Raw genomic sequence first — 15988 nt, 5'->3', positions numbered from 1 at the left:
TTTGGCCATCTGATGTGAAGAGCTGACTCATTGGAAAAGACTCTGATGCTGGGGAAGACTGAGGGCAGAAGGGGGCAACAGAGGATGAGATGGCTGGAGAGCATCACTGACTCAATGGACCTGAGTTTGAGCAAACTCTTTCAGGAAACAGTGAAGGACAGCAGGGACTGGAGTGCTGCAGTCCATGGGGTAACAAAGAGTTAGACAAAACTGAGCAACTGAACAACTTCAAATGTACAAACAGTTATACATGGACACTGAAAAGCTTTTTCTACAAAAGGAAAACTACAAAAATAAGTTGAAGCCACAAGATTTATGGATACAAGCAGTTAGAACTCAACTTTATTGTTACAACCAATTTTTATTTACAGAATATAAATCTCTTCAAAAAGATACATTCCTTCATTTAATCAATGGTAAAAGGCCTTATTAAACAGAAATAAAGCCTAAACATCACTTGTATTTAAACAGAAATACAGATTCATTAAAAGTTTGTGAACATATAGCAAAAATGCATTTTTATTTAAGCAGTTACATGAATGAGGCTGTTTTTAATTTTATTCACTGACAACCCCATTTTAACCACAGAACAAATTTTACTTAAATTAACAGCAGTAAAAATGTAAAAATTAAATTTGAAACATGAAAGTAAGCAACAAAAAACAGGAAGTATCTTCATTACCAAACAGATTACAAGTTCTCAGACACTCAGATACTTTCTGAGGCATATCAAATACACCTACCTCAAACGCTGCATTCATTTGAGAGGTATCAATATATTTTCAGTGCTGAGACTATTTGTAGCACTTACAGTATTTACAGAGCAGCATTATACTACTATGTTTCACATTTGATAAACACAAATTTAACCTTTATGCCACAATTTCCCAATTCAACATACAGCTAATGCAATGACAGGTATGAATTTTGTTTTTTTCTTCTGAAACTGATAAGGTCTTTATCATTTAAGAACATAGAATAATGCCAGGTCTTCTTTCTTAAAATAATAGTATATTTTAAAATTCAAATAGTTCAAATCCTGGAAACTTCACCCAGCTATACAAAGGCTCCTAAATAGAACAGAGTTTAAAACTCTCCTCTTTGCAAATTCCCCCAATTTACAATTACTTTAGTACACGGAAGTAACAGGAAACTTCCTCAGATTACTGAACAATAAAAATGTCCGTGTGTCACCACATGAATTAGGTAGCAGCACACCACAACCATGCAAGTGCTCTTATTTCCACCACTGCTTTTTTTTGGGGGGTGGTCTTTTTCCAGTTCATAGGATCTAGTATTCATGGATATCATCAGATCATGGTCTCTCTCTTAAAGTCCCTTCCTTAAGAGTTTTGAAATTTAACTAATGGAACAATTCAAATCAGCCAGCTTTTTCTTACTCTTCACTAACTAGTTCAAATATAACACATAATGTTTTCAGTTTTTATAAACACCTTGTGTTTTGTCAAAATGATTAATGGTATTAATACCATTAATGGACAGGATGTAAACAAAAATATGTCTACATTTAGGGATTAAGAGCATTTTACAGAGCAACTTTTTTCATAACTAGAAAAATCATAGGATGCATAATGAACACAGATTTTAACTGGCTGTTTGGTAACATCAGTAGCATCGTAAGTGCATTAAGTATACGAAAGAAGAGAAAGCAGATTTCAGGATAGAACCCTACTAAAAGCTTGACTTCTGAATGCCTCCAACTCAAAAAGGTATTTTTCTACAAGCACTACCATTATTTTTTCTATTCAAATAGTTGAAATCTGTCCATTTCAAATTATAATCCAGAAAGGAAAACTTTAGTGTAAAACCTGTTCAGAAAAATTCAATTCATCATCTAATATACTTATTAATTTCAGTTTTTCAAGTACTCAAGTAATGCAAACTTGAGCATTTTCTTTTAGAGCAATACATTTATTTACACACTAAACTTCAAAGATGGGGGAAAATTCATTTAAAATAATCGCTACACTTTTCTCTCTGAAGACACCAAACCTAAGACAAAACACTGTAATCACACAAGTGGTATGTAACAGAAAAAAAAGGCTGTTTCCTATAACTAATGTCTTTTGTTAAAAAAAAGAAACAAAAACAAATTGCCTTAATATGTAACTAAGTTTCCAGTCAAACACATTCTAAAATCTAACGAACTATATTATAAAATTCAGAGCAAATCAATTTTGAAATAAAAATTAAAGTTGCTTTTGGACATCCTTATAATTCACTTTCCTTGATAGATAATACTTACTAGCATTTGCCTTTTGTGTTGAGTGATGCAAGTTGCTGTCAATAACAAAACTTTCCTCCTAGCATAAAGCATTGTTAACTCTATTAATTGAATGACTGACTAATATTAAAAGCTTGTCTATATCACTTTGGAATGCAGTATAAAATGCTTATTAAAAGCAATGTAAAACAGAAAATCAAAATGGTAGTTTTCTCATTTACATTATGAAGGATTTTGAAAATGGTACACAAAATGTAAGAAAGAAATACTTATATAACTTTAAAAGTGGAGGTTTTTAACTTTTAATTCAGAGCATTTAGGGGGAATTCTTCCTTTAAATCTGGAAGCTTTCATAATACGTTTATGAAGTTAAACTAAATATTCTTAGCTCCACAAAAATGGAATTAGCAGTCATTAAAAGAACAGTTCTACCTTTTTCTGTATTTTACAATCCCCTAAAGAACAATTTCATACTTCGAGAAGCCAACTGAGATACGCTTAAGTTGAACTAGAAGCTATTATTTATCATCTCCCTTGTACATATGGGACTTCAGAGTCATATTGAGATATATAAAAAATTGAAAGTGTTTTTTTGGTAGAAAAAAGTTAACAGCCTTGAAAATAGAAAAGGTAATACTTCAGTTTGGAATCATAAAACTGCATTTTTAATTTGCTTTAGTTTAGAATCGTGACTCAAAGAATGGAATTCTTACAGGGTATTAATTTAATGTTTGCAAGAATCTAACCTCCCAAAAACTAACGGCCAAATAATGAATGAAAAAAAAGTCATATTAGGCACTGAGAGGCTAAACAAGCAAGTACTGACATTAACAAAAATGGATAACCCTATTTCCAGTTCCTCTTGTTATCCCACTGTACCGCCCCATCTGTTGGTTATTTCCAGTCTAAAACCAAAGAGCTGGATCATTCCCTTACAGAAAAATGTCTACAAAAGGGAAGAGAATGCAAAAACAATACACAATCTCATATGCAAGATACAATTCACACTAATTTACAAACTTTTATTTACACTGTTTTATATACATTCCAGGCAGACCTAGTTGATGAGTTTTGTGCTCATATTGATCTCAAATGATCACGTGAACATATGATTTACTACCACATCTCTTTAATTCCCAGAAAGTGGTGGTAGTATGGGGTCTGGAGGGAAAAAAGTCAAGTATTACTGGTCAGGTAAGATCACACAAGTAGGTAAGGAACAAAGGGGAAAAGAACTGTGGAATCCTGCTTGTTTTATAAGCATCCAGGCCACTATGGTCTACTGACTAACAATGAGTGTACATGAATGCCACTTCTCTAACAACCATTTTCATATTTACAAAATGAGCTTACTATCAGTTATTAGGTAAGGCATTCAAGTTCCTTAACATAAAAAGGCAAAAGACATCTCAGCAAGCCACAGGACAAATTTTAGAGGGATGTTTTCCCTTGAGAATCCCTTAAATGATCAATTCAAACGGAAGCAATTTTGAACTCTATCTGAGGCTGAAGTATGATCCCCAAAACCTGAAAAGGAAGTGAGAACATCAAGATACCCCAAAGAGTGGGAGAAATATCTTAAGTATCTTATTTTGTTCTCAAGATTCACTGCCTAGGGCTAAAGTGAGGGTCTTTATTCCCCTTTACATTCACTTCCTGAATCTCTCTGAACCACTTACAACGGTATCACAGCGAGCAGCTATGCACAGTCTACCAGCAATGGCTCAGTGAATCTCTATTCAAAACAGTCTGAAGAATATGGAGGAAGACAGAAAAGTGATCTCCTCTCCTCCCACCGTTCTCCAAGATATACACTGCTGCACTTTTAAGAAGTCAGAAAGCAAAAAAAAAACAAAAAACAAAAAAACTCCAGTCCTACATATTCTTCATTCTAAGAAAATGTTCTAAGAAAATGTTCCAGCCAAAGATGAAAATTCCACCAAAAACAATTTCTCAAGTTCACTCTTAACATTCTATCAAAAGCTATTAACTGTTTAATTGGTTCCTTTCTTTTAGTTAATTAGGTAAAATTCTACTGATCCAACAGTAATAGGGTTTATAAAAACAGAAACGAACATTTGCAACATTGGGGAGGTAGGAAACAAATCGTGGCTAACACTGTTATAGATTCAAACAGATTTTAAGATTCTATTCATGTAACTAGAATTTACCATTTTAAATGCCTGTGTTTCTATTTAACTTTATTAGCTTTAAACATCTTGAGCTAATCCAAGTATTTTAAAGCACTTATCTGAGAGTATAAGTCATTTGGAATAATACATCAGACTCCCCAGATTTCACAGAGGATAAATTCGCAGTTACATATTCTGAATATGCAGATCCATTAAGCCAACCTTGTACATGGGCACTTATGTGACCAAAGTGTGCAAAGCTTCTCAGACTAATTTTCTAAGCAAAGTTAACCATGACTGCTCAACTCCACACAGCAGTCTTCAAAACTTGAAGTTTGCTTATCTATCCCAAAGACACAAGTTCCTTCCAAATAATAACTGTCATCCTCTCACAAACAGACAAAAACAAACAAAATCAAAAGAAATCAAAATAAACAGAAGCCCTCCTACCATGAGTATTTTTGCTTAATTCACACTGTTATATCAGATTTTAAGTATAGAGGATTGATGTTCTAAATGTTCCTTATTTAATTCTTTTAACCACCTCAACTTATTTCTCTGAAACTACATGTTATCAAGTAATCATTTACTATCATTCTAAAGACACAGAAGCCAAACTAAAACATAAAGCCACAGTGTAAGGAATGAATCTGGAGAAGTAAAAAAGAATTCATCTAAATGACATTTTCTTGTTACCAAATATTATAAGCATTCTACCTTTGTTTCAAAAATTAGTAACTGCTGTACTAGCTACTATTTAATAACAAACAAAATACAGAATATCCCAATAAGTGAAACAAAATTTTTGGTTAGAAACAAATTGATACAGTAAAACTTTAAAAACAAACTTTACCTTAAATGACCATACATAGTACATGAAAACATTATTTAATGTAGATTTTGGTAACAAAACCACCATTTATCTATTCCAGGATTATATGGTAAATATTAATATTTATTCTGCCAGACTATGTAAGAAGAGGGAAATTTAAATTCTAAGATGATCCCCCCTCCAAAATGCTTTCCAATACTTCAGAAAGATGTACTAGGAGCATAGACAGTGAATGCATTTCACTCTCCTAAACATGTTTTTCTATGAACATTCTAAGTTGTCTAAACCAGCGTCTGGCATTTCAAGAGTAAATGATTCAGTTTACTTACAGTGCGTCAGAAAGGTTACACCAAACACCAAAAATCTTTACTGAAATTAATCTTATTAAAGTAAAACGTAACAAAAAAAATTTTTTTCTCTGGAAATTTTTCATTGCTTACACTCAACAAACAGATGAAACAGATGAAAGCAGTCACAAAATTCATGTTAAATTTATAATAAATAATTCACATATAACATAGATTAAATTATAAAAGGATTAAACTGACATCTTTGTATCTTTTTGCCAATTTAACAAACTTCTAACCCACCACATACTGAAAGCAGTAGGTATATTTCTTGACATCATTCAGACTATTTAAAAAATAAATTGGTTGTTACAAGGCATAATTTGTAAAGCAAGAAAACCAAATTAAAAGAATTTTAACAAATATTGACTTTTTGGAATTTCTTAAAGATCCACAAGCATTGTTCAGCTACTTAAGAATAATTAAATGTCTTCTTTACTCGGGCACTTTTAATGCAGTAACCTCAGGCTTCATTTTAAAGTACTGGTTAAAACGAACAATTGCATACCTATCGAAAAAGGAGAGTAACAACAGAATTAGAGCTAAAAACCTTAATCCTTCCTTTATTTTCACTCACCCTTCTAAGTTGTTTTAAGTCTTAAAATTTAAAAGGACATATTTTTAGTTTATTGCACCACCTACTGGACACTTTTCTAATACTGAGAACATTTAACAGATTATACCAATTTCCTTGCAAACCAACTATTAAATGCATGCAACTCTGTAACATCTGACTAAAAATAATAGCTATATGTCCCTTATGGATTCTAAAATGAATCCAAAAAGAGTAGAGACAAATGTAATGCATACAATAAAATTAAACTTACCCAAGGAAATCAAAATCAATAGTAGAGTATTTGGCTTGAATCAAAGCCCACAATCCCCAAAAGAAATGAGAAGCCTAAAAGAAGGAAAGAAAAATTAAGAATTATGATGATGGATTTCTTTTTAAAATAAATATCAAATTGTAAGTTTTTCCTCTTTCATCAACTCCATGCATAATATTTTCTTGATGCCTTTTTAACACAAAGTATCTACAACACAGGTAATACGGAAGTGCACAATTATCTGCTGCTGCTGCTAAGTCACTTCAGTCGTGTCTGACTCTGCGACCCCATAGACGGAAGCCCACCAGGGTCCCCCGTCCCTGGGATTCTCCAGGCAAGAACACTGGAGTGGGCTGCTATTTCTTTCTCCAAGGCATGAAAGTGAAAAGTCAAAGTCAAGTTGCTCAGTCATGACCGACTCTTAGCGACCCCATGGACCCCAGCCTACCAGGCTCCTCCATCCATGGGATTTTCCAGGCAAGGGTACTGGAGTGGGGGTGCCACTGCCTTCTCCGGTATAATTAGGAGCTGCACAATAATTTTGTATCTATGCTTTACTAAAATCTATTTTCATTTAGACATGGTAATTTAAGATTCTGATAAAACTTCACTTCCCAAGAAATATTCTATTGTAACCAGAAATACCATAACTAGAAAAAAAATTACTAGGTGTGTGGCTGTAAGCAACTTAATTAACCCCTCTGCATCTTTGTTTCCTCATCAGTAAAATGCAGGTGTGATCATTTATAATAAGAAATAAACATCTGATCTACATTCACTGTTTCTGGTTCAGGGCTCCTTGGACTTTCCTAAGCATAAAGCAACTGGGAGCATTTTTTATATAATATCTGGTCTTTTGTCATTGGTTCCTAAATTAGTTCCAGAGCCATAAAAGTGAAAAGAATGTCTGGTTATTCTTAACAAGTGCCTTTTACTGAGGTATCTTTTGGAAAGATGCTACACTTGAGGGCTGGTTGCTAGGCGGAACCAACCAGGAGATTAGATGGTTGCAACTTTCAACCCATCACCTCCACACCCCTGGGGAAGGAAGAGGAGCTTGAAGACTGAGATAAATCAATGGCCAATGATTTAATCAATCTTGCCTCTGTAATGAAGCATCCATTAAAACCTAAAAGGAAGGGGTCTGGCGAGTTTCCAGATTTCACAAACCACAACCTATGCACACGCTGTGGAGGGGAGAGTTGTGTTCTACCCTAAACTCCACGGAACAGAAGTTCCTGAACCCAGGACACTTCCAGACCTCACTCTACCATACTTCTTCATCGAGCTTTCTTCTGTATCCTTATAATATCCTTAATGATAAACTGGTGTACATATGCAAACATTTCTCTAAGGTCCATGAGCCACTCTGGCAAATTAATAGGCCCCAAGGAGGGAATTGTGGAAACCTCCCATTTATAGTCAGTTGGTAAGAAGCACCAATAACACCCTAGACTTGCAAGTAGCATCTAAAGGGGTGAGGGCACAGTCTTGTGGGACTGAACCCTGAACTTACAGAATGTGACACTATCTCCAGGTGGACGTCAGTCTTGAGTAGAATATGTAAGACACCCCATCACTGCCTGCTGAGAACTGCTTAGTGCGTGTGTGTGTGTGTGTGTGTATGTGTGTGTGTGTGTGTGTGTGTTGGGGGTGGGGGAAGGGGAGAACCACATCAGAGCAGCTAATAGTATTTACACCCGGCATACAACAAACATCCAATAAAATGTTAATTACTATAATTACACAAAACCAGAACGACAAAAATGAGGAAGACTTTAAGAAATGGTCTTCTTTCTATCTAAGGATGTGTGTCAGGTATTGAAAGGTGAATTATGACATGCCCTCCTTCTTTTGAAAGTCTAAGTCAGAGGTTCTCAAAGTGGTCCATGAATCCATGGAAGATTCTGAGGCCCAAAACTATTTTCATAATAATACTAATATGTTACTTGTCTTTATGACTCTGTTTACATTTGCAGTAATGGAAAAGCAATAATGGGTGAAGCTCCTGGTCCCTTAACATAAGCCAAGGCAGCGGGTACACCAAACCGTACTAGTATAATAGTCTTATTCTTTACCACCACACACTCACAGTATAAATACAGTCTCACTAAAGAATGTACTTTAGAAGCCATTAAAACTATTAATCTTATTACATCTCCACCCCTGAACACATGATATTCTGTGAGATGATACAGGACGCACACACAAAGCACGGCTGACGCCTACCCGAAGTATGACGACTGTCTCAAGGTAACACACATATGATTGAGTTGTGACCTAAACTTGCACAATTTTAATGGAATATCATTTTTACTTGAAAGAACAACTGACATAAGAACTAGTTATTAGACTTGGGTATTTGGCAGACATTTCTCAAATATAAAAAAAGAGAACTTGTCATTTCAATGAAAATAACTGACAGTATTTGTTGCCAATGATAGACTTAAGACGATTCAACCTAAATTAGAACACTGGAAAATCTGTGTTCAACTCTGTGAGATTATCAGCTTCTCAATAAAGTGCTTAATATTTTTCTGATATTGGTGGTGATATAAATAAGTGCAATTTTTCAATATATAATGAGATGTATCAACTTTGAGAAGGTTATACAATTTAATAAATCCATATTTTCCAAATAACTAATGAATGACATTAAAATTACAAAATCACACACTGGTATAAGAGCCATTCAAAGTGTAAGATAAACTAACGGAGTTTAATGTAATAGAGTACAAAAGTTAACTGATATGCTCAGATTAACATATTACTACTACTATTAAACATTACTACTAACCTTTAAGAAACTATTACTTATTGAATTTTGGTGAAGCATCAAAAAAAGAATATCCACAATTCTCTGAAAAGGCAAAATACTTCTCCTTCCAACAACATATGTGTGTGAAACAGGACTATCTTCATACACTTCAGAGAAAACAACACATTATATGAGATGAAATGCAGAAGCAAATATGACAGTCTAGCTTTTGTCAAGTTAGACATCAGAGAAATTTGCAAAAGTATAAAATTATGTCATTTTTCTCACTGAAGTATTTTTTGCTTTGGAAAATAGTTATTTTTAATTTTTAAAATGCTGTTTATGTTAATCTGAGCTTTTAAAATATATATATATTTAGTAAATATTTTAAATTTGTTTTAATTTCCAAGATAGTAAATATTGATAACTAAACCATATAAACAAGGTCTCACAGAGGTCTTCAAAAATTTTTTTAAACTATAAAAGAGGGTAATGAGACCAAAAAGTTTGAGAACACTAATAACATAAAAAATCATCTGCAAATAGTATCATCTCTTTCTAATAGTCTGGTTCTGTAGTAGGAAAACTAAAATCAGGGAAAATTCTACACCTAAAAATAACATCAAAACAGCTCTCCCCAATGTTTCAAGCACTGTTATCAACTGTATTTCTCAATTTTTATTCATACAGTAATGTAAAATAACTAAATGATTCTATACTAGAGAAGCATTATACATAAAACCTCACTTATTTTGGTAGGTTAACACCTTTTATAGGCTGAAAAATGAAAAAATTATATCTATATTAGACTCCTATATGAATAAAAAGGAAAGTGAGGAAACAGTCCATTTATTATTTGCATTCTCAAAAATAGAAAAGTGAGAATACTGAAGTACAACTAATATAATAATCTGTGATTCTATGATTTACTATTTCTCTCAGATTTGGAAGTTACAGATATGTAAGTCTATCAAAAGGCATATTCCTAGCCTACCCACATCTGTTGCCAAGAAATATTAGAAGCTTTATATAGTGAACAAATAACTTAAATTCTCAAACTCTTTCCTGAAAACCTCATATAACTTTAATATATTATATATAAATAATACAGTTATACGTTTATAAATATATAATTATTCACAATATAACTTTACTTAGAATCTGAAGTCTGCCAACAATGTGTCTAAAAACTTGTCAGAGCTTAAAAAACCCATGCATTATCTATTTGGTTTTATAGTGCAAATACCTACTTTTGTTTGTGATCATTTCAACATTAATTAATTATAGTAAACAATCAATAACAAGTGAAGTCTTTTAATATTTAAAAGTCTGACCATGCCCTGAGGAATAAACATTGACCAACCATTTATTTGGGGGCTTCCCTGGTGGCTTAGCTGGTAAAGGATCCGCCTGCATTGTGGGAGACTTGGGTTTGATCCCTGGGTTGGGAAGATCCCCTGGAGAAGGGAAAGGCTGCCCACTCCAATATTCTGGCCTGGAGAATTCCATGGACTGTATAATCCATGGGGTTCAAAGAATCGGACATGACTGAGTGACTTTCACATAACTATTTATTTATTTAAAACATCTACACCTTGATCTGATTACTCAAACCTCTTTTCCTCCCTTATCAAAACAGTCTTATAATGTACGTCAGTGCTGTCTTCTTCACAACAAGTGATCAAAGGAGGAGGAGGAAAGATGTTTTTAAGACACATCCATAAGGAATAAGAGGAACTTGCCAGAAAATACAGGGAAAAGGGCATCCTAGGTAGAAAGAAATAATCTATACAAAAGCATACAGGCTTAAAACACCTTGGAGTGTTTAGAAAACATGATGACTCTGCCAGAGGAGGAAGTGGGATGTGAGAGATACAGTGGGAAATAAGAAAATCTGTAGATGCCATCATCTGTATGTCACTCTGTAAGTCATGGGGAGACATAAAGTAGAAAAGTGACACAATCAGATTCATAAATTAGATTCTAGTTATTAGAAAGTTCACTTTTAAAACGTAGAGTATGAATTACAGACAGAAAAAACCTCAAGGTGAAGAGACAAGTAAAGACTAACATAGGTGAGAGATATAAGTCCTTAATCATAGGTCATGCAATTAAGGAGAAAAGGGTTGGAATTGACTGAATTTCAGGCACAAAAAAAAAAAAAAAAAGAACCTGAAAATAGAAAAAGTGTGAGAAGAGGAACACTTGAAAGATAATTCCTTCTTTCCTGGTTTCAGAATACAGCAACAGAATGCACATCATTTTAATTAAGTTAAAACAGTACAGTAAAAAATAAATAATGGGAAACTGGACAGGATGCCAAAAATAAAATTCAAGTTTGGACACATTGTGGTCAAATACTAATGGGACCCTGGAGAGATAACAGTCCAGATCTGGAGCTTGATAGTGGGAGGAAACTCAACTTGTAATCATTAAGAGAAAGGGCAGGAAAAGCCAGGGAACTAGATCACTCAATAAAAGTATGTCAAGTAGGGAATTCCCTGGTAGTTCTGTGACTAGGACTAGGCACTCTCACTGCTAAGGGCCCAGGTTCAATCCCTGGTCAGGGAACTAAGATCCCACAAGCTGTGTGGCACTGCCAAAAAAAAAAGAAAGAAAGAAAATGGGGCAGAGCCCCAAATCTGAACACTAGGAAACACTTAGAAGGCAAGAGAATTAGAGGAAGAGTAAGAAGAAAGGACAGCCAGAGAAGCAGACAAGCAGGAGAGCACAAAAGAGAAAAACCAAGGAAAAATGGTGCCACAAAAACTAACAAATAAAAACCTGGGGCCAGTGGGAAAATATACTGTCAAATGCTAGGGACAGATAAAGTAAGATAAGGACTTAAGAGTTTTAACTGGATGTAGCAATTATGCCATTATTGTTAAGAAAACCCTATATTCTCTACTTTAAGATCATGCTTAAAAAAGAATAAATAGAAACAGCAGGCATCCTAGGACCAAATGAAGAATATGTCATTAATGCCCTAAAGTTGTCAGAACGGTAGGTAAAGAAGCCACATTTCAGCGCATCCTCTTAAGATATATCCTGAATGGCTCTGGAGAAATGCTGCTTTTAATACTATGGAAACAGTACACCCATGAGCCAGCACTAGGGTCTATCTGTAAAGACTACATAGCAAGCAATTCCCGTGTCAATTGTAGAGAACTGTATTAAAACTAAAAAGACATAGTAGCTAAAAGAACTGCAACCCAATATTCAAATTGTCTCAATACCTTAGCTGAAAGCTCACTCTAATGGCATCATGTCATTCTCAAAAGATAATTTAAATTAATTAAATTTTGAAAAAGTAGATGCATTTAGAGTAGAGAGAGGTGGGCCTTGAAAATAACAGAGCATTAAAATACCAAAGATGTGGGAACTACCTGCTTATCAAAAGAAGGTCATGAAGACAAAATACTGTGCAGTTATGAACACAGTTCTACTGGTTCTTCCAATCTACTTTTAATCATGTTAACGTGATAAGTTCATGCGATGATTACATGTATTCTGGAAATAACCTCACTTCTCATAAATCTATCCTTATGTTTTTTTATAACATAAATAAAGAGAATTCGGTATTTTTAAAAAGTGCTTCACACTTTAATCCTAACTCTAACTCAAATCCATTTATTGAACAAATAATTTTATTGAGCACTTAACCTGTAGTTTGGCATTGCTGTTCTAGGGGCTGGGGATACAGTAGTGAATGAAATAAAATCTTTGTCCTCAAAGGCATTACAGTGGGGGAATTTTAAACACTCTTGTTTTGTCATTAAACAACTAACAAGTTCACAAAACTCAAAATGGGAACTGCTTAAAAAATGATGGAAAACTTTTTTTACGCTATTAACATTGTATCAAGAACCTTTCATTAATTACTTAAATTTAAACTTACCAAAGCAAACTGATTGACTTGAATGAAGAGTATTTCTACTTCCTTTTCAGTAACTTCAGTCCCAAAACCTTTATATTCTTTGTAGGCTTCAAGGTAAGAACGCAGCCACTGGCCCTGTAGTTCTCTATCTGGATAAAGACTATAGTCTACATCACTCACACCTAAAATAGAAAAATACACAGAGATTTTTTTAAAACACATGACATATCTTCTGTCTACTTTAATAATGCGCACCATCTACCTGTTTTTTCAGAAAAAAATTATTAAATGTCTCCATTTTTTGCTAAAACACTAGATATTATTAAGTAAATAGCATTTATTAAAATAAGAAACCAATCATAACATATTCCTAATTAAATTCTAATACACAATACAGTTGATCACCATAATCAATTTTCACTGCCTCAATTTTTCCTCAAAATGTGAAACCTGAACCACCTACCACCAGGTGTCACAAATCATTTACCTCAGCACCTCAGGAGATTCTTGATTCTTATGCACACTAGCATCTAGAGCATTTTCTAGAACTGTGGCTCTGAAGCTTCTTTAACCATTACTCCCAAAGTAACAAATACACTTTTTTAAGTGGATAGACCTTTATATTTTTTGTTTTTTGGCCACGAAGCATGTGGTCTCTCAGTTCCCCAACCAGTCATTGAACCTGCACCCCCTACATTGGAAGCACAGTGTCCTAACTACTGGACCACTACTGAAAACTATAAATACATTTTTATATTGAAGCCTTACACACGCACCTGATACTAAATTTCATGAAACAATATTTACCCTAACTACACCTTCCAATTGTGATATTTTCTATTTCTTTTACATTCTTTGCTTTAATTAATTCCCCTACACATCTGATCTCATGATGTGCAGTTTGAAAAATACTAATCGAGTTCCTAGTATTTTGCCTAGCATTCAAGTTGATCCTAAGTTGATCCAAACTTACTTCTCTGGTCTTATGACACTCTATTCTCCTTCATGGATTTTTATATCCTACAGGAATAGGTATATTCACCTTGAAGATTTCTTCCTTCTTCCTGCAGTGCCCTCCTTTCTATTTGCATATCCAAATTCTACCTTTTTCAACTTTTTTCTACACAAAATCATATTAAGATCACTGAAGCTTCCTCTTTTGTATCCTCACCAGTGAAGCATATTCATGTGATAACTCTTTTTATGCACAACTACTCTCCCTTCCTATAGATAAATAAATAAATTCTTGAGCTTTTGAGTTAGATGGCATTCGAAAAGCCCAGGTATACAATGGGAAGTCAAAGTCACTCAGCTGTGTCCAACTGTTTAGGACCCCATGGACTGTAGCCTGCCAGGCTCCTCTGACCATGTAATTCTCCACTAGGGCTTCCCTGGTGGTTCAGCTGGTAACGAATCCGCCTGCAATGTGGGAGACCTGGGTTTGATCCCTGGGTTGGGAAGATCCCCTGGAGAAGGGAAGAGCTACCCACTCCAGTATTCTGGCCTGGAGAATTCCATGGGCTGTATAGTCCACAGAGTTGCAAAGAGTTGGACATGACTGAGTGACTTTCACTCACACCCAATGGAAACAGCAAAGGCCTTTAAATGATAAAAAAAAAAAAAAGTTGGTTTCAAATCTTACTTCTCTGCATTTTACCGTGACCTTGGTGAATTACTTTACTCATTTATAAACTGAGAACATGGATTGTATGTAGAAAAAATTAGATGAGATTTATGAAGCAACTATGTCAATTCTTAACAAAAGCCACAATCATTATTTTTCTCTTATTTTCCTTAAGAAATTAAGGAAGACATCATCATCTCTTTCCTCTAATAATAAAGAAAAATCAAAATGGTCATGAAAATAAAAATTGTTGCTCCTACCCCAAAGTTGATCTTCTGTAAAGAAAAAAAAAATTCTAAAAGCATCCTTTCAGAGTTATATATGCTACCCCACTAGAGGAACATGTTCTCTGCTGGATTTTACCTGCAAATTCATTGAAATGATTTCCAATATCATATGCCAGGTAGTTGTATCCAGAATATTCATAATCAATGAACTGTACATCACCTATGTGAGACACAAAAACAAAGACATAAGAAATCACATATAGGATAAGAAAATCCCTATGCTATTTATAATTAAATAGCTTCCAATATTTTGTCTCATTGTACGTGCTTGGTTACATGCACTTCTGAGACAATACAGGGTAAGGCTGTGAATTTTATGGCAATGAGCTTTACAAAATTCAAATTACGTACATAGGTCAACAGCTTCTTTGCGGACATCAATGTCCACTATACTAAATAAAAGTCAAAAAATACAGTCACTCTCCACATTCAAACAAAAGCAAATATGTATTTAACCACATGGGGGCATCAGTTACTGAAAAATTCAAGTTTAGTTAGAAATGAAAGCTACCTTTGAAAACAAAAATTTACGCAATTTTCTCAAAAAATTTATATTCCAACAGTGAGTTTACAGATGGAAAAAATACATAGACTTTCAAAGGTTTGAATTCTGTGAGTCCTGCACTTAATCTATAACACTTGCTGATTAACAGAACCTCCCTAAGTTAAGATAGTTGCTATCAAACTCTTAAATATTCTTGAAACGCTACATAATTAAGGTTTCCAATAGCTTACTTGAGCAGCATTAAGGTGGTCACTTTTATCATTTAAAAGGAACAAAGGTAAGCTGTTTTTTCTTCTTGAGAAATTTTTACATAAACTAAAAAGATTCCTATACTAAATTAGTGCTTTATATAGATATATATGCAAATTTTATTATAATTCTTCAGACTATCCTGTTCCATTCGCCCAAGGGACAAACTCCTGCTTAGGAAACTTCATCTTTGAATACTGAGTATTAGTTAGAAGATTTGGCTCAACACAGATATAGGTCCTATTTTTTAAAAGACAGATGAGGAAAAGAGAGGGAGGGAGGGAGGGAAGGAAGGAGGGAGGGAG

General features: G+C 34.2%; 1 protein-coding gene across 1 annotated transcript in view; it reads right to left on the bottom strand.

The window, feature by feature from the left end:
• Positions 1 to 312: 312 nt before the first annotated feature.
• The window catches only part of ETNK1 (ethanolamine kinase 1), a 53372-nt gene continuing 37696 nt past the window's right edge, over positions 313 to 15988 (bottom strand). Inside the window, exons 5-8 of the mRNA XM_043880947.1 lie at positions 15006 to 15089; positions 13040 to 13200; positions 6384 to 6457; positions 313 to 6064 (exon numbers count right to left, since the gene is read on the bottom strand). Coding sequence (XP_043736882.1) covers positions 5992 to 6064; positions 6384 to 6457; positions 13040 to 13200; positions 15006 to 15089 — 392 coding nt within the window. The 3' untranslated portion in view covers positions 313 to 5991. The remainder of the gene's footprint in view (positions 6065 to 6383; positions 6458 to 13039; positions 13201 to 15005; positions 15090 to 15988) is intronic.

Source organism: Cervus elaphus, chromosome 22, assembly GCF_910594005.1.
Source record: "Cervus elaphus chromosome 22, mCerEla1.1, whole genome shotgun sequence".
Taxonomy (NCBI): domain Eukaryota; kingdom Metazoa; phylum Chordata; class Mammalia; order Artiodactyla; family Cervidae; genus Cervus; species Cervus elaphus.
Note: the sequence above shows the minus strand (reverse complement) of the source record. Positions and strands in the feature narration are given on the sequence as shown.